This window comes from Cavia porcellus, unplaced genomic scaffold, assembly GCF_034190915.1.
Source record: "Cavia porcellus strain 051 isolate PalLab524CR breed Dunkin Hartley unplaced genomic scaffold, mCavPor4.1 scaffold_2, whole genome shotgun sequence".
Lineage (NCBI taxonomy): Eukaryota > Metazoa > Chordata > Mammalia > Rodentia > Caviidae > Cavia > Cavia porcellus.
Window position 1 is genome coordinate 49,833,607 of NW_026947485.1, and position 20,433 is coordinate 49,854,039.

General features: G+C 39.2%; 1 protein-coding gene across 8 annotated transcripts in view; it reads left to right on the plus strand.

Annotated features, from left to right (window-relative positions):
• Cttnbp2 (cortactin binding protein 2) overlaps positions 1–20,433 on the plus strand; it is a 162,668-nt gene that overhangs the window by 89,880 nt on the left and 52,355 nt on the right. For all 8 annotated transcript variants that reach the window (XM_063241698.1, XM_063241691.1, XM_063241657.1 and 5 more), the window contains 2 exons: positions 1,425–1,679; positions 19,657–19,774. In XM_063241698.1, the coding sequence (XP_063097768.1) occupies positions 1,425–1,679; positions 19,657–19,774 (373 nt within the window). The remainder of the gene's footprint in view (positions 1–1,424; positions 1,680–19,656; positions 19,775–20,433) is intronic.

Consider the following 20,433-nt stretch of genomic DNA (forward strand, 5'->3'; position numbering starts at 1 on the left):
TATTGTAAGGTAAACTTGGGACTCTCAGACAAGCTTACACTCTGTAGCGGGCTTACATAAGGCTGCTGCCCAACCACTGAAGTCTGCAACCCAACTGAGCACAGCCATGAGACTGATTCACCTGACAGGAACCTGATGATGATACTCCATTCTGGTTGGTACCTGTCCATGGTTTTGGTTTGGCCATCCATGGTCTTACTGATGTGAGGTCCAGACAAGAGCAAAAGCCAAATCATCAGCAATCAACATCAGCAAATGATCAGATGACCTAGTATAAACAGAAGTTGCTGTCATTTCTTATCTGTTTCTCTGTCTTTCACTGCATTGTTTAAGGGAAAAAGTGTTGTAACTCACTGAACCATACTTAAGATAATAATATAAAATATACCATATGAAAAATTAGAGCATAAAGCTAAAATAAAAATTAGTTCTTTCATGAAATACTTTTAAAACAAAGGAAGATAGGTGCCTCTGTAGCAAGCAGACCCATCTATGTATAAAAATGAAAGATTCTAGATGGAACCAAGGTTTCCTCTAGAACACTGTTGATTATACTTTTGTGCATCTTAATCATCTAGCGGGAGTGGTAGACCCTCAACCCCATCCCCAAAATTTCCGATTCAGTAGATCAGGGATAAGTTGTATGTACCTGTATGTCTAGAAGATTCTCAGAGAACCTAATGTTCCTGTACTGGGGACCATGCCTAAAGAGCAGTATCCCAGGAAAGAGTTGCATGTCTTACCCTGACAGCCAACCGAGTGATGGAAGCTTCAAAGTAGAAAATGAACCAAAGTAGAGAAACTTCAGTTGGAACACTTCTTAAATTTTTCATAATCAGTATCCCTTTGTAATCACAAAACATTCAGCAGATTCATAGATTTCTAGTGAAATGGTTTGGCTTTGTCAAATTTTTTTAGCTTACATGTCTACATTTCCCCTATTATCTAGAATCTTTCCTTCTGGAAAGGTTGGTATAAATTTTGAAAATGATCACAGGCCACTGCCTTTTAAGTTAAACAGGTTTATAGCAGCATTCTCTTAGTGCATTACTACTAATATTATTATTACAATTTAAAAAAAACTTTAGGCTAAAGTCATTCCCTTTTATAGTATTAGATTGAGATTAGATTATTATATATAATCCTCAGTTTATGGGTCTGGGCAGTACCTCCTCCCTCCAGATGATTAATCATTAGGTGGAAATGATTATAAAACAGCAAGCATGCGTCATAGTAGTGGGCAATCAGTGGCCAACAGAGATGAGGTAACTTTGGCTAGTTAGCGATCATCAGGATTGGATTGCCTACTTCCGCAGCTTAGTGCTCCATGCCCACAGACATTGAGAGGTGGATGGACTTTGAATAACACTGTTCTCAACATCAGTGTTGTCATCAACCCTTTCTCCCTGGTCATTTTATTTCAGGATGGGTGGACACCAGTCCATGCAGCTGTGGAAACTGGGAACGTGGACAGCCTCAAGCTCCTTATGTTCCACCAAGCACCCGCTCGTGGAAACCCTCAGAGTGAGGAGGAGTGTGAGCCTGGCTCCTGTGCCTTGGATGGAGGGGAAGAGAGTCCTGAAGACACATCCCAGCCTGTTGTTTCTGCAGACCTCATTAACCAGGCTGACAGAGAGGGCTGGACTGCTGCCCATATTGCAGCTTCAAAAGATTTCAAGGTGTGTGTGGTGGTGGCAGCTGGGCTCATCACACAGTTGTAATTTAGTGAGTTCCAATGTTTTTAGATGTTGATTGAATGATGTAAATTGAATAATTGGAGAGTGATTGATACTCTTACAGAAAATGATGAGCTACTGGTACAAACAGACATTTTTCCTATCCAGCAAATATTTATGGTCAAGGGTATAAGATGTTTTATTTTAAAAAATCATTGTACAGTGGTACCTTGGGTCATGAACATAATTTGTTCAGTGATTTCAGAAAAGGTGGCCATGTTTTTGTTTGTGCAGGGAAGATGGCCATGGTCATGTTTGTCACCCTATGGAGAGTTTACAAAAACAAAATTTTGCCAAATGCAAAATTGTTCGTGAACAAAAGTATTTGTGAGCTAAGGAACCACTGTATTTGGAGTGTTAATAATAAATGAGAGTAATTACAGTAATTGCAGACATTTGTCTCAATAATGGTAGAAAAAGCAGATAGTGTGTCCATGTAGTTGCTCATCTCACTACTAAATGCAGGTCCAGAACTACCCCATTCTGTAGAGTTTGTGATCTTACTCTGTGTCCTCACCTGCCACACTTACTGCCTGTACTAACCTCCTGATATCTAATGGGAGCTCTAGGTTTCACTCATCAGATATAATACAAAAAGATTCAGATTATTAAAGAAATAGCATAGTATAGTAGGCCTCATGATTTTTCTATCTAAACCACTGTGGCAATAACAGGCTTTATAAATAATAATCTATTGGGAAATTCCTGAGTGCAAGGCACTGACACACCAACATTTGCAGGGTTGATATTTGCCAGTGGACACTTCCTAGTCATTACAAGTATATGACAAGAGAAACACAAAAATGAATGTGGGGTAATGGACATGCTTCTGGAACAGCATAGAAATGCAGTGATTGTGAAAAAAAAAGAAAGAGACCGTGCAGTTTTAAAGAGCTGCAATGGGAATGTTAGACTTAAGAGTGACTTATTCTGGAGGAGAAGGGAATTTATTTTGGGCTTTTCAGACTGGGCTAAATTTACTACTTAACACTGGAAAAGAGATTAAAGTGGAGGAGGAAATAAAAATGGAGACATGGAGTAGAAAAATGGTAACACCTTAAATTCTACTAATGAAGGGTAGTGAAAAATACAGTTAGACTGAATTTAATTGTAGGCAGGGGGCCTTCACTGACATTTAAAAATTTACAAGTGAAATTTTGCAATGAAATTAATTTACCAGTGAAAGCAAAGCTATTGGAATATTTTAGACAAACAAGATAAATCAGTTGTGTACCTCAGATTCATTAATTTAGCAGTAACATTTTGAAGATTTTGGGTTATGAACAATTTGGTAGCAGAGAGAAAATAAAGGAGTACAAGATACTAAGAACAGTGGAACTAATGAGGGACATTATAAGCTAGGAGTGTTCAAGGGTTGAACGCAGAATAGAAGGGAAGATGAGGGAGCTGAATGGAAGGATAATGGTGTTCCAGAGAAAGGACAGGGATCTCTGTGTTCCAGAGGATAGGCTGTGGTTTTAAGTATGCTAGATATAAGTGCTTTGATATGTTTCTTCCAAATGGAAACATCTAGAAATGTGTGTTGAGAACATCTGCTTGAGTAACTTCCTGTTATTATCTATTACAAAACCTGTTTATTTTGAATATTGGCTTTTAAAAAGTGATAAGTATAATTTAATTTGGTACTGATTAGCTGTAGGTTTTTCCCATTTCATCCTTTAACAAAATACAAAAATTCTGAGGCTTTGATATACACCATTAGTGATTTAAGTGGAATGCAATATAATATTTGACATAAAAGTATTTGGAAGAACCAAAGTGGGAAATGCGAACAGTTCAAATTTGAAAATGCGTAGTTATTCTAAAACTGTCTCATTTGATGTTGGAGAGCTGCAAAGCGGGGGTAGTTTGCAACCTAAAGCCACCCTTGAAAGGTGGGTTGTCCTTGAACTCAGATAAAGTAAAAGAAAAACCTGAGCATCCTTGACTTTCATAAATTCATCATCTGTACTCTCTTGGTAGGCAGACAGAGAGAAATCCGCTCCCCGGGGGTTATAGAAGGAAGTTGCCTTGCTGCTACTGAGCTCCTTCATTATAACTCCATTATGAACTCCTGATTAGCATGAGGGCTCTGATAAGCAAAGATGATATCTTCACTGATTCCCAGGATGCAAGGAGTGAAAAGAATTTACCAGCAAATAGGAAATGTAGGGGGGAAAAGAGTTTATTTAGATCATAGAACACTGTCAAGAGGGCCAGTGGGGCAGTTTCCAAGAACTGCAATATCAGGGTAAGAAATGGTTTGTTTTGTTTTAAAAGTTTAAAGATGTAGAAAATTTGTCTAGTGAATGTGATTACCATAATGATATCTTTTCCCAGATCAGTTGATACTCACTAGATCTTCAGGAAGCTACATCTTCAGGGAACACATGCATTGCATTTAAAATGTTTGCAATTTTAATATTGAGAAGACCATTTTCCCTGGCTTATAGTAGTCCTTTTAGCTTTAGTGAAGAAGTCTTTATATACCTTTCAGAGAAAGTGGGTTAAGTCATTGGATGGAATAAATAGGCCTTACATCAAAGGTTTGCTTTTGTCTTGTGAAGACTTGACCGGTATTGTTTTCTTATGAATAGCTGCAAAGAGTGGGATGGCCTGTGAGGGAGCTGGATGGCTATAGCATGAGTTCTGTTGCTGAGTTTTAACATTTTGTTGTTGATAGCAAGCCACTGTACTCTCTTTCTTTTAAGAGTTGTAAGTTTTGAGTATTTTGTTCCAGCACCAGAAAAGTTAACTGATACAGGAAGTTTATATCAGAGGTCATTACTGTGACTATACCTGACCATATGGTTTGAAAGTCTTTGGAATTAGTTTCGAGGAGCAACTTGGAAAGATTTGGAGGTGCAGGCTAGAGAAGCCCTAGAATGCCATTAACAGAACTTGATGAATGATGCTAGTTGAAGCTCAGAAGACCAGCACATTGCTATCAATGCAGACAGTAAGGATAAGGCTCAACAGATTTCAGTTAAGAACAAGGACTCTAGTGGAAAATGAATTAGAGGCCTGGTGTGTTACATTCTAGCAAGGAATTTGTCTACATTCTGCCCGTGTTATAAGGCTTCTTGTAATACTCAGATTAGGGGTAGTAGTTTGATTAATCTGGTGGAAGAGATTCCTGTGTTGTCCAACATTCTAACTATCACATGGGTACCTTGGCTTCTTTTATCCTGATTTATAGTGCAAATGAAGGGCAAAAAACAGAGCAGAAACATATGAAAACCAAATTTTGACCCAGAAGGAATTATATGTAAATTTGGGGCCAAGGAAAAACATGGTTGCTGAAAAAGATTAACACTAATGAGCAGTCAAGTACTTTTCATCAGGACAATGAGAAAGATTACTTGAAGATAAGTAAGGAAATGTACAGATCTCACCAATTTCAAGATCAGAGAGTAAAATGGTAAACTCATTTGAAAAGCTGCTTCAAGAAGAGAGCCCCAGGGTACCTTGCTCATTCAGGGTCATAGAGGGAATATATTTCCCAAAGTTTAGCCATCTAGGCACTCAGGTCTCTACAGCTATGGTCCTAGGGAGACTGGATACCTCTCTAGTTTGTAGCAGACCTTGATATCATCCAGGAAGTGCTGCTGCATTGTTAGGCATTCAGAATATAGTTGTGGAGTCAGAAATTTCAAAGGAATGCCTAAGAAGCCAAGAAATGTACCTCTGAGAGCACCATGTGAAGTTGTGATAATGAAGGCAAAGAGACGAGAATACCCAGGAAACTGGAGATGCCAGGAACATGGACTGTCTGCAGAGAAAGGCTATAGGTAGTGAAAGAAGCCAGTACAAGAGAGAAGCCATGTGGACTGCAGCCAAGAAGGCCTCGAGGGCAGTACTGCTCAAACCCTTTGTAACCCACATCTTACCACAACCTGCTCTGGGTACAAGATACATAAGACAATGTTTGCCCAGCTGGATTTTTTTCTTTTTGCTTTGGTCTGAATCTTTTCTTTCCCCTATTTCTCCCTTTTGGAATAGGAATATTTACTGTATGCCACTGTAAGTTGACAGTGTTTAGTTATATTTTGCTTTTAACAGCTAACAATTTGCCTTGTGTCTCAGAGGAGAATTTAGACTTGGACTTTTCAACACTGCTGAAAGTGTTAAAATTTTGATGACTTTTTGAGATGGACAGGAGTCTTTTGAAGCCCAGGGATAGAATGTTATGCTTTAATTATAGAATGTTTCTCCAAAGTTCTTTGGGTTCAGAATGGGGCTTTTGGAATGTGACTGGGACTTGGGAGCACTATTACTTATTGGTGGGTTTATCCTTTGATAGATTCTCAATTAAATGTGCTGTTAGAACTTAGGACCTGGCTGGAAAAGGTATGCCACTAAGGGCATGCCATTAGAGGGTATATCTCATGCCCTGGATCATCGCTTTTTCTCTTTGCTTTCTGGGTATCTTGAGGTAAACAAGTTTTTTCCATCATGCCCTTTCACCATTGCATTTCTGCCTTGGAACCAGCCAACTATAGATTAAAAATCCCAAAACCATAAATTAAACCTGTCTTGGGAGCTGTGGGCACCCAAGTATTTTTCCCCAGCAACAGCTAATTAATACAGGAATCATATGTAAAGATGGGGCCATTGGAGGTGAGGTTGCTAGATAGATAAACACCATTAAAAAGAAACCAAGTACTCAGTACAGGGACAGGAAGAAAAATGTCTTGAAGGTATCTCAGAAATAAGGGAGACATTACTCACAGACTCCAGGACACATAAATGTAAACCTTTCATTTGAGAGCACACAGCTGGGCTCCCTGCTGCAGAAGACTTGCCTAAGGAATTGGTTCCATGAGATTAATTTTACCATGCTCACCTAACCAAATGCATCAGAGCCTGCTCCAGCCATGGTCCAGAGAGACCTGACTATTGTTCTCCTGACAGCAGACCTTAACATTGTTCATATGATGCTTGTTTTATGGAGCATGCAAAATGTAAGAGTTGTGGGTTCAATGTTTTCCACCGAAATTTCAAAGTAAGACCTGGGAGCCTTGGCAAGTAATGCTTGTAAGGGCAGTTTGTGAAGTTACAGCAGTGAAGCCAAAGATTCAGTAGAAATCTCATGAAGTCAGAGATGCCAGGAACTTGGAATATCTGTTGAGGAAGGCTGCACACCACTAAGAGGAGCCAGCCCAAGACAAAGGCCATTTGGTCCACAATGGGCAAGGCCAGAGGGATGGGACCACCTTAGAACTCAAATTTAATCACCATGTACCCTGTATCTTGGATATACAATATGGTATTTAATGATTTCCCTGCTGAGTTTCAGTGTATCTCTGGTGTGATTTTTATTCTATATCACTATGTTCAGTGATGGTGAAGCTCTTACAGCTTTCAGTGGTACAAACACTGTATTGCAACATGGGTGCCATAAGTTTGCCGCCACTGCCCTATACCTCCCTTTTGGAATGGGAATGTTTCTCTTGTGTCAGGATTATGTAGCTTGTTATTTATTTTTACAGAGATGCCTTCAATCTCAGAAGAGACTTGAGATTTGACTTTTGAACTGAGCTAGAACTGTTGAGACTTTGGTGAAGAAATCTTATTTTTTTGGCATTTTCAGTTGTATCCAAGATAGCTGTATATCATGTTATGCAGATTTTGAACTTGTGTTTGGGGATTAAGTATCATTTAAGGAGATGTGTTTGAGGATTAAGTTGATAAGCAGTAGGATGTGATGGTTATGTTTGATTGCATCAATTCGATTGGGAGCTCCCTAGAGGTTTGGTGATGCACATTTCTGGGTGTGTCTAGGTACATATGTCATAGAGGGATGACCTTGCGTACTATACCTAGTCCCTCCCTTTCCTCCATTGCTCACCTGCCCTGCTTCCTGGCTGTTAGGAACTAAGCATATTTGCTGTGCCACAGCTTTCTGCGATGATGTTTCTGCCTTGGAGTTAGCTGACCTTGGACTAAAACCATTAGCAAATTAAACTTCTTTAAATAGCAAATGTTAGATATTATGTCTCTGCAACAGGAAATTATTCTCTTGTATTATTTTACTTTCAGAAGTGTATGATGAATTTTTGACAAGAGACTTTAAAAAGTGTGAATAACAACATTCATACACTGCTAGCATGTTAAAATATAGATTTTCTGGGGGCTAGGGATTTAGCTCAGCGGCATAAGTGCCTGCCTTGCAAGCAGGCAGTCGTGAGTTCGATCCTACTGATAAAAAGGAAAAAGACAAAATATATATATATATATATATATATATATAGAGAGAGAGAGAGAGAGAGAGAGAGATGTTCTTTAGCTCTAGAATGGACATTTGATCCTTTAGTCTGTGTTCTTCATTTTATGATTAGGATTTAAGCCCCAAAGGGTCTAATAGATAGAAGTTGGGGATAAAGCCAGGTTACCTGATTCAATTACTCTTTTCCTTTCTAGTCAAAAGTAGAAAATATGTTTGTATCATTTCTTAAAAAGATGTTTCTAGTTTGGCTGAGTTGCTAAGGGCAGTTTTCTAAAAAACGAATTATAATTATGAATGTATTGGTGGAAAGATTCTACACTGATCACAAGTAGAGCATTAAAAAATATATTGTTTCTCTCTACAGCAGCTTATGTCTAGTCTACACATGGTGCGGGTAACAGCATTACCTAAGATGCAAGCCTTATTGTCTACCTAGTTCTACTAGGGAATAGTAGGACTTCATAGTTCAAAGGGACATAACTCATCCAGTCCAAATTCCTTGTGTTGTAGACAAAGAAATCAAGTCTTAGCAAATGGTGAAACTGATTTTTCACCAGTTCATAAATGATCAGATTGTCAAATCAATGCTTGCTCCATTTTAGTCCTTGATCTTTTCCCACTGGCTAGGATATCTGTGTAAATTATTGTCTGATGTTTTGTATAGGACTACTTCTCTCACAAGCTGGGCTGTGACTACTCCTCAAAAAATGCTACACTTAAGGATGTCTTTTTTTAATCACTTGGTGTGAATAGTTAAATTCTTAATAAAACTTTTCTATCATGAGACTTTGAGCACCTTAAATTCCTGTAACAGAAAAGTTAAGGAGAGTTTCTGAATTTGAGCATCTATGTCAGTGAAGCACAGCTAGTGTTTGTTACATCTGTGAAACTGTGACTTTCTCACTATGGGGAGAGTAGGTTTTACTTCTAGCTTATTTGTTTTCAAACTCTGTGGCTTCCTGTCGCTCATACTCTTGTTGGGCTCACTGGGCTATTTAATATATTAACTCTTCAATACAAACACCTTTCTCCCTGGGCTTCCAGAACCCTTCATTTTTCCTTCTGACTTCACTTTGGCAACTTCTCAGCTCCCTTTTCATCTACCACCTCATGTTTTTATATAACATATCCATGTTTTTTTCAGATTTAACTGCAGTTCCTACAGTAAATAGTCCCAAATGCATGTCTCCACAGCTTTTTACCTTGACTTTTTAAAAAAATGTCTTCAGGATATGTATTTCCAGCATCTTGCAAATCACGTCTAGGCAGACCCACTGGTCTCTATTCTGGAGTGGCCACCTGTCAGGACTGTGGTGTGACTGAGGCATTATTACCTTATTGTAGCCATATGAGAGTTAGCTATTTCCTTTCCCTATAGCAGCCACCAGTTGTCCACTAGGTTTCCATCAATTAGATGTGTTCAGAGGTCTGTATGAAGCCCCAAATTTGTATTCCCCTTCCCTGTATTTTAGCTGCAAAGAGAACAAGATAGTAGATGTTGCTGAAGTTCTGCCTTGCCACACAGATTTTTGGAATTGGTTTAAAGAGGGAAAAGTTACTTAAGATGCCTACAAAACACCAAGTTATGGGAACTAGATGGTTCTCAGAATAAATAGAAATCATTTCTTTTCTAGATAAGTACAGTGGTACCTCAGTTCACAAACTTAATTTGTTCCATGATCCTGGGAAAGATGGCCACATATATGTTCATGCAAGAAAGAGGCCATGGTTGTGTCCATCACCTGATGCAGAGTTCACAAACAAAAACAAAAGTTTTCTAAACACTACTGTTTGTAGTGTTATCAAATTGTTCATAAACAAAAGCATTTTTTAACCAAAGTACCGCTTCATTTCCTTTAGTTGTTAAATTTTTTTTGAAATTGCCAGACTGTGTGTAAACAAAGGCAAGGTCTTCTTAAAATACACATTTCAGATTGTTCAGTGAATTAAATTATTACTTGCTTCTGGACAGTGGTGACTAAGGGGCAAAACCCTACAGGGAACATAAATTCAGCCAGCCAGAGTTATGCTCCACCCATCCTGAGGCATAGTCTTTCACCTGAGGTATAGACCTTCTGGTATCTGTCCACTTGCACCTCACATCCATCTGGCCTTAGGCCCTTTTTCTCCTCTCTGTGTCCATTTTCCCTGGAGTAATCATGTTGATCCCCAGAATATAATCGCTAGGGATTGCAATATTTTATCCATAGTGCTGCTATGTGTTTCCCAGGACCATCCACAAATGTGCTATCACAGGGCATCTTTTGAATAACTAGTAGTAGAAACTTTGAGGTTTACCGAGTCTGGCCGACCTATCCTGTTATACCAGTGGAGCCATTCAGTACCCTCTTTTACTCCTTATGATGATCATGCTCCACAGGGAGCTCCATGTGGGTGCGTATTTGGGCCCTGGTGTGTACCATAGCCAGTCTGCTGTGTCTCTAGGTTTTTCTCTTAATCTAATGGCATCATCTGCCATTTGTGTTTACTTGCTTCATTTTCTTAACTTAATGACTTCAAATGATCAGTATAGCTCTGGATTTCATCCTCTATAAGTGAACTTAGAATATGTTCCTCCTCCATCCACTGACAGGCACTGCCCTAAAGACCCCCAATCTTCTGTTGAGTGCATGTATTCTGGGTCCTCTTCCAGTCTCCCCATCTCTAGTGCCCACCCCTGCATTGCCATGAGAGCAGCCATCCTAGCAGATTAATACTGTGATGGAACTTACATGCCTCACATCTTTCTAGGGCTCTGCCATGCTCAGCGTAAGACAGGACAGTCCAGCTCCTTTCTGCTGGCCTCCATTCACCTCCCCACAGGGTGCTTCTGTCTCTTCACCCTTCCTAGTGCACAGTGCTATAGCCATGCACTGCTGGCCTGTGTGTACATCCTGTGCTTTCTTTCCTCTCCCAGGAATGCTTATGCTCTTCCCATTGGCTCTTTTGCTGGTTCTTATTCCTTTCACCTCCTATGACTTAAGGTGTTCCCAGTCACCTCTCTGTATTTTTCTTAGAGGGCTTGTGCTTTATTGATATTCTACACCCCTTTTCCTCTCTATTGCCTCTGAAAAATTACTCTTTCATCTTTGAGTGACTGGGCTATGGCAGTTCTTTCATAACTGGTCTTTCTCCCTTTACCCTCTTCATTTCCACCATATCTTCCTGTGTGCAACCATCAGCTTTTAGAACAGAAGCAGTCATGGTATTTTCTACCTACACATGTCACTGTGTCTACAGTCAAGCCGGAAAGCTGCTCAGCACTCACCCCTCCACACAAAATCGAGCTGACTGTCTTTGGCCACTCACCTACATCTCCCTTCTTGCTCATGCCACAATTTCCCACTGTACCGGCATGCATCTCCCCTTGCTGCAGTGCAGTGAGTACAAGTCCATACCCAAAGGCTGGGCCTTATCTGTGGATTTACAAACTGTTTTTGCTTTTTCCCCCTGATATCCAATCTCAGACTCTTAGCTCCCTGCCATGACTTTGATTTTATCTCCAACTCTTTGAACTTGGAAGTTTCTGCTTAATCTCCTTGGCACCTTGGTTCTCAGCTCTCCTCAGAGGACCATGGTAGAAACTGCTTATCATCCCTTGACGTCTCTTCTGCTTTTTCTCTGTAATGGATCTCTGTTTTCCTCTGGGCCCAAGATCATCAGTCTGATTTAAAGATTGCATTCTCCAACCCTCATTTCAAGTAGCAATGAACTTAAGGGACATGAGTGAAAGTGAAAATTGAAGCCTAAATGTGCTGTTACTTTGGGGCCTATGGCCCCAAATGTGATACTCTGGTCATGAGTGACACCACCCAAAAGGCAGGAAGCCTGGATGGAGTATAAAGGGACAGAAAGAAGCTGCTTCACTACTTAGGAGAAACTTAAACCCATCCATCTGGGTCCCTGAGTAGGATGCCCTGCCTAGTTTAGGACCGCTGGGAATCCACTTCGGTGATTGTGTCATAGCATTTGTCCTCTTCACACAGTCCCCTCCAGCAAGGAGAGAAGGAACATAGATACTTCCTCTCCCTCCCCCTTTTACTCCTACTCCATTAAGTAAAATTTTACTCTCATCACATCCATCGCTTTCTTGCTAAGGTTTGGTAAGTTACTCCTAAAGGCCCATATGGTAAAAGCCTGGACATGAGCCTATGGCACCACTGCAAAGTAAATAAACCTTTGAAAGATGACATTGGTGGTAGTTTCCTAGTCACATGGGGGTGGTCATGGGGTGTATCTTTGAGATGGATATTAGGACTCTGGTCCCTCTTCCTCTTTTTGCTTCCTGGCCACACTCCATGAATAGCTCTGTTCCTCCACTCCCCCTCCCCCATTATTTGCTACTTTGCTATTGGCCCAAGAGCAACAGCAGCAACCAGCCATGGACTGAAACCTGTGAAACTGTGAGTTTAAGACATTTTTCCTTTTCTAGGTGACTATCTCACACATTTCTTTGTTGGTAACAGAAAGTTTACTTAAACTACTACCCAATAGTGATGTTCATTCTGGATACCTGGAGCATGCATGTAACAGATCTTGACCATTTTCAACCTTTCTACTCCACTCTTCCTCTCTCTACCCTATGCCCTTTCCTGTCATGGACTTGGCCAAAATCCCCAACTGCCTGTAAGAAAAGGAAAGGATAAAATAAGAAACCAGAGGCAAATTTAGTAATGCATGAAGATGTCAGTGCCTCACGATGGTCAGAGGCAAAGATACTTCACACCAGCCACTATTTATTGGGTGTATACAGTGATAGGAGAGATGAGCATAAGATTCAAAGTAGGCAGAAGACTTAGAAGTGGATGACTCAGTGGACAGTGGATAATCTTGGAATCACTCAAGAGGGCAGAGATGACCTTATACTAAGAAGAATCTTGTCCAGCAGTGCTTTTTAATCTTAGTAGTTGTAGGTTAGCATTGGTGAGTGTCATATTTTTTGTCAGTGGCCCCCAAGCCTCATGCAGTTATGGACTTGACCAAATCTAGCATTTATGATTGGTTTGTTGTCTAGCACTCAGATTGGTGGTGTGAGTGTTTCACCCACCCAGGGTGAAACACTGGGAGCCGGGATATGATGTAAAGACAGGAAGAATGTGTCTCTCTCTCTTGTTGGTTTGCGCCTTCCTTTTGCAGCCAGCCATGAACAGCGGCCTGCCATGCCACCCTGAGGCTTGGAGCCAGCTGAGTATGGACTGACATCTCCAAGAACTTGTAGGAAATAAACCTTTCCTTCCCAAATTTTGGACATCAGGTATTTTGTCTTAACTGCAAGTGAAAAGTAACTTAAGACAGAGAGGATGGGCCATCCCTAAAAAGTTAATGAGAAATCTTAAAAGGTGATACCAATAATCACAAGACTCCATTTATCCCTAAGGGAAGTATGTAAAATTAGCCATTGTGAATTTGTGGTCCCCAACACTTTCCAATCTCTACCTTCTAATTCCTTGTCTCCCCTTTATTTGATTCATTTATCTATTTATAGTTTAGATATCTCATGTAAGAGAAAACATGCAATATTTTCTGAGTACAGCTAATTTCCCTTATCAAGATAACTTCAAGTTTCTTCCATTTTCCTACAAATGATATTCTTCTTTGCAGCTGAATAATATTCCACTGTAAATATATACATTTCCTTTATCCAGTCATCTCTTGGTTAGCATCTGGGCTGTTTCAGACCTTAGCTATTGTCAATTGCATGGCTATAAACATGAATATACATATATATATATATATATCACTATAATATGGTGTTTTTAATACTCCCAGGAGAGGTGGAGCTGGGTTAAAGTATATTTTTTCAGATTTTTGAGGAATTTCAATAATAGTTATACTAATTTGTATTTCTACCATCAGTGTATGAGCCTCCTGACCCATCCTCTTCAGCATTCATTGTTTTTTCTGTTCTTGTTGGTAACCAGTCTGACTAGCATAAGATGGCATTTCAAAAGTTGTTTTGATTTGTATTTCCTTCGTGCTTAAAGGTATTGGACTTTTCCCCACTTTTTGTGGTGCTAAGGGTTGAACTAAGTGCCTTTGTATTGAGCTACATCCCCAGCCTGTTTATTTTGAAGCAGTAAAATAGGTGTCGGGAAGTTGCTGTATTGTCCAGGTGTGGCTAACATTTCTAATTCTCCTGCCTCAGCCTTGCAGAGTGGTAGGATTGCAGGCATTCACTACCTCAGCAGCATATGCCCATGTTTTTCATTGGATCATATGCTTTTTAGGGGTTGGTTAATTTATTTTTTATTTATTTATTTTTTTGAGACAGGATCTTGTTACATAGTTCAGAATAGTCTTGAGCTCACCCATGTAGGCTAGCTTTGCACTCACAGCAGTCCTCCAGTCCTACCACGTCCTGGGATTAATTTTGGGGCTTCTTTATATACTCTAGATTATCTAGATAGATTACATTCTTCTGTCAGAAGAGTAGATACCAAAATTTTCTCCTAGTCCATAGATTGTCTTTGCTATCAAGAAGCTTTTTAATTTACAGTCCCATGTGCTGATTTTTCATATTATTTCCTCTGCTGTTAGATGGAGTAGTCAAAAACTGAATAGCCTATGCCTACAGATTCACGTGTTTCCCCTGTGTTACCTTCTAGACTTTCAAAGTTCTGTTTTTATGTCTAGGTCTTTAATCCATTTTGATTTGATTTTAGTACAGGTGGTGGTGTAAGGATCTAGTTTCAGTCTTTTGATAGTAGATACCCAGTTTTCCCAGCACCATTTGTTAAAGAGGCTGTTTTCTTTCCAGCATATGTTTTCGGCTCTTTTGTCAAAAATCAGCTGGCTATAAGAGAGTGTGTTTGTGTCTGTCTTTAGTTCTGTTTCATGAGTTTACCTGTCTTTGTTTTTTATTATTAGTGTGTGTATGTGTGTGCCAGTCTCATGTTGTTTTTGTTTCTGTGGCTCTGTAATATAATTTAAAATCTGGTATTATGATGCTGCCAGCTTTGATTCTTTTGTTCAGTTTGTTTATTTGTTTGTTTTTTGGTAAGTGGGGGCAATTCTGGATCTTTTCTAATTCCATAAGAATGTTAGGATGCTTTTTCTAGTTCTTTGAAGAATATTCTTGGTATTTTAGTAGGGGTTGTATTAAATCCATAGATCACTTACATTAATATTGTGATTTTGTATTGGTTATTCTAAGAACAAGGGTTGTCTTTCCATTTTCTAATACCCTCTTCAATTTCTTTCTTAAGACTTCTATATTTTTTAATATAAGTCTTTCACTTCATTGGTTAGGTTGATTCCTAGGTATTTAATTTTTTTAAGCTTTTGTGAATGGAATTATTTTCCTGATTTTTGTTGTCTTTGTTACCTTTCTCATTGCTGAGACAAAATACCCAATACTCAAAGTTAAAGGAGGAAATATTTATTTGGTTCACAGTTTCTTGAGGTTTCAGTTCATAGTAAGCTGATTCCAAGGCCACAACAGCAGAGAAACAGTCCCTGGCAGGCAGAAGGCTGTGAAACAGTTTCTTTCAGTCTCTCTGTATTCTGTCCAGGCTGCCCACCTTAAGGTGGTGCCAGCCACAACCAAACAGGGCAACCTTAATACCAGCATTGCACTCTTAATCCTAGCATCACATACCTTAATCCATTACCTTTGAAACTCCCCATCTGTGACTGCATGGTACTGTAGGAGCACATCTAAGTACAAGCTTAGGGCATGCTAAGCTTTAGGCACTTCTGACACTGTAAGTACAATCTGACACTGTAAGTGACATTTGTCTTCTTGGCTTCATTATTGTTGTATAAGATGCTAATGATTTTTGATTGTGTAACCTATACTCCCCCTCTCCCTGTACATGTTCTCCCCGTGTTTCTCTCTTTATGACATTGCATTCATCCTTGATACATGGAACTGTTACCTTATTCATCATCATGACCTTCAGCCTTGACATAGTTCTTGGCACAGAGGTGCCATGAAGTTGCTGTAAGGGTTAAATGAGCATTCAATCAGTAATGTGCCACATAATGAGACGTTGATAATCAGTGGACTACATATGTGATGGTAGTTCCATCTTATTTTGTGAAAAAAGTCTGTGATGTTTTCACAACATAAAATCATCTAACACATTTCTTATAATGTATCCCTGTGGCAGCAACAAGTGATTGTACTTACAGTGTCAGAAGTGCCTAAAGCTTAGCATGCCCTCAGATGGTTGCTGGAGCTGTTGTTAAGTGACAGTTGTCATAGTTTACAACTACTTCGTGTTCACCATGGAGCCAACACACATCACTATGGAGTTTGTTCATGTGACAGTGTTTGGATATGGACTGCTGTCATGGGTCCTGACATTTTGTGCTTCCTTCTACAGAAAGTCACCCATTGTTGTCCATTGCCCTTCCTGAGTATAGGAAATACTGGAAACAAGCTTGCATTGTACCTTTTACTATAATTGTTTATAATTTGAAGTATCACTTAGAATTATCTCCAGCTTAATTGCATTTGTTGATATGCTATAATAACTCATCACCTAACTGAATATTGGGACTATTTTCTAATTGGTAATGATGAGGTTGATTATAATTAATCACAGCTGCTCATCAATATTGGGACTTTAGTACATGTCTAGAATATAAAGCTTTGTATCTTCCATTTAAGTCATATAAGAACCCAGTGAAATACAGATATTGAAACACAGTTAAGGAAACTAAAGCCAAAAAATGTCAAAAGCTTTACAATGGCTGCAGATTTGACCATTTGTATTGGCAGGATTAGAGTCCAAGTCTACTTTGGCTCTTACCCTTTTTGCTACAAGAATTAACTTGCATAATAATAGTGTGTTATTTTTGTCTCTTCTCATTTTAGAAATTTACAAAGCTGAGTTCTCAGATTACGTACTGTGTAAACTTCTTACATTTAATTTCTCAGTCAGCATCATCTGAGTTTCTCATGAACTATGTCTCATTTACAAGATTTATAAATATTAGCAATAATAGCTAAGAAGAACTATTAATTACATATTTGACTTTATTTTCATTTAATTACTTAGCCTAGTAATTTTTTTCAGTCTGAACCATGAACTCATGCAAGTCCAAGTTTGATGTTATAGAGACCACTCCAAGCTGAGCAGAAGGCAGTAAGTAACTGATGTCCCTGCAGGATCCATTTGCAGGAAGGCAGATTCCCTTTGCTGAAGGCTGTCTTGGTTGAGCCCCTCTATCCTGTGTGTCCCAGTGCCTTATCTACCACCTCTGAATATCTAAAATGTTTCTCTGTATCATCTCTGCCATCACCTCTGATTATCAGTGGCTTCTCAAATTTCACTTTAGTGGTGGTTGTCTGAGTTACTTTTCTCTTGTTAGTGGGACAAAATACCCAACATGCAAATTAAGGAAGGAAAGGTGTATTTAATTCACTGTTCGTGGAAGTTTCAGTCATAATCAGCTGGCTCCAAGGAAGGATGGCATGGCACTGGGGCAAAACTTCAAGGCAGCAACCAGAGCAAAAAAGGGAAAACAAGCCTTTTCTCTCCCTTATATGATACACAGGCCACCTCCTTCCCCCCACCCACAACTTCAGGGCAGATGTAGCACTCACAAAATCTCCCTGCCCTCCTTTGCACAGGATGAGGATATTTACAAAGTAAGAGCCCTGGATCCCTGCTGAGTCAGTTAAACTTCTAAACTTCTCAAGTTGACATAATGTATTGACGTAATATATCAACCATAACAGTGGTTTTGGTTCACTCTTTTCATTTTTTTGTCCTTCTGGATTTCTTGTGCTTTGTTGTCAACCCATTATTGCATTTAAAGTACTGTTTTGGAGACAGTCTGAAGCACCTGGAATTCATAGTCTTATAGAGTGGAACTTGATACAACTTCTCTCCTCTCCCTCTCTCTTCTTGTTCCTATCCTTCCTTCTTTTGGCACGGTCTTTTATAAAATCTAAATTGGCTTTGAACTCATTGTGTATCCCAGGCTAGCCTTGAACTCGCTGTCCTCATGCTTCAGCTTCCGGAATGCTGGATTACAGGCATGTGCACACCACACCTGTTTAATATTAGTACTTTGGAAAGCATTTCATGTGTATATACACTGATGGAAAACTGAGATAGGACCGTTTTCAGCAGTCCCATGTGAGTACATATTCCACAGTAATACAATGTTCATGGCAGAACTCAGTGTATACTGTGGTATATTCACATAATGGAATTCTCCACAGTAATTTCTTTTTCCATGGTACTGCAGATTGAACTCCACCCCTTTTTATTTTTTATTTTGAGATAGGGTCTTGGTAAGTTCTGGCACTAGCCTGTAACTTCTGTTCCCCCTGCTTTAGTCTCTTGAGGAACTAGGACTTACAGCTGTGTTCCATCATGTCTGACAGTGTACAGTAATAATTTTTTAAAAGGCAAGATAAATTATAATTACTTCTAACCCATGGATGGGTCTTAGTGACATTATGTTGAATGAAAAATGCAAATATAAACGTATACATATGATCCCTATTGAGATAAAAATAAGGTAAATCAGTCTCTAATATTAGAAATCAAACTAGTTATAGTGGCAGGAAGGTTTAGGTTGAGATGAAGCATATAGCAGGTCCAGTACCGCTTCCATAAGGAGGTTCAGTTCCTAGTGATGAGTGTGCTTCACTTTTCAGCGGATGACACTACTGCTGTGTTGCTGGAGTACAAGTCAGTTGTGCATGTGTGTTTAAGGGAATGATGGGAAGCACATGGCTTGTTTCGTTTTCATTGTTTCTGGCCTATTTATTTTTCTAATTATCCTTATGGGAAATAAGCAACACATTGCAAGATGGGAAAAGTTAATAAGACATAGTTCCTTGGGAAATAACCTGATATAATAGCCATACTTATTGGCCTTTACATTGTATTTGAAAAATTATGGAGGACTAAGGGCTTTAATATACTCAGTTGACATGATGTTCATATTAAAAAAAAAATAGGGCAGCATAAAATCTCCAATACAGATGTGCTTTTGGGGGTCCTGGGCAGAGTTGTTAGGGATTCTTTACTTTCCAGGAAAGTACTTTGTAGTCTAGAAGGCAACAGCTTCCAGTGGTAGCATATCTTTTTTTCTTTGAATTGCCAAATTACCATTAACGGATACTCTGCTGAAGTCAATTTTGTTTCTTATTTCATTCTGCAAATCTAAAGATCAGTAAACTTGTTCTTTCTTGAAACCTGAGAGTCTTCCACGTGAAGAAGGCTTCACATTTCAGTGAAGCACTCTGGGGATGGGGGCAGCTGAATGGTAAAGCACTTTCTTAGCACGTCCAAAGGCTGGGCTTAACCTGAGTACAGAAAAAGAAAAGTACATAAATTCAGTACCTTTGTACTTTGACTTTCTAGACATGACACAGATTACTCACAAATCAGTATATATTTTGGGTTACTGGAATTGAAATAAGATTTTTAGATGTGATTTTTTTTTTTTCTTTCTAGTGTTGGAGTTTGAATGCAGGGAGCTAGCCTTTATTTATATTATTTTAAGACAGGGACACACTAAATTATTAAGTTGCCCAGGCTGGGATCAAACTTGTGATCCTTTTGTCTCAGCCTCTCAGAGGACTGGGATTGCAGTTGTGTGCCACCGTGTCAGGCTATTGCTGTGAATTTTTATTGACTTGCTACAGGAAATAGGTTTTTCATTTGTTTTGTATTCAAGTTAATTCATTTGGACTTGGATGTAATAGAGCTCTTGTCTTTACAGAACTGCCTAGAAATCTTGTGTAGGCATGGAGGGCTGGAGCCAGAAAAGAGGGACAAGTGCAATCGGACTGTGCATGATGTTGCCACTGATGACTGCAAGCATTTGCTAGAGAATCTGAGTAAGTAACACTCACCTGCTTGTCCATCCTTCCTATTTCTGTCTCCCAGGCCTCTGGGTAATGAGAAGTAAATGAATGCAAGTACACTTTCCTTATCCTCTTTTTAACTTCTCTTGATCCCTTACTATTGCATAACATTCTGTTGATTACAAATGTAATTATTTTTTTTCAGCAATGTAGAATGATTTTGTAGAACTCTTTGCTTTTCAAATAATGTTAAATCTTCCTTGAATTTTCCTGATCTGTCTGGGAAAGCAATCAAAATAATGGGGCTTTTTCCTCCTGACTTAGACCATCTTTCTAAACATGAGACAGACAGGAAGGGAGAATTCTACCTGTGTAATATGCATCAGCTGATCTTATGAACCAGACACCTAGGTTTTCCTCCAGCACACGGTTGCCTACCTAACACCAAAGATAATTGATAGTCTTGTGGGTCCCTTCTAGCTCTAAGCGTCCATACTTCTCAGTACATTTAGTAAAGTTCAGTAAAGTTCACTTGTGGGTTTATGGAATACTGGGTCATATAAAATATTATGACTATATCAAGATTATCACCCAGTCCATCCACTCAGCCAGATGTTTCAGTAAGTGAACTTCAGGGTAAACAGAATTTTAAGTTAAAGTAATGTCTTAACCTTCACTTTTATACATAGGTT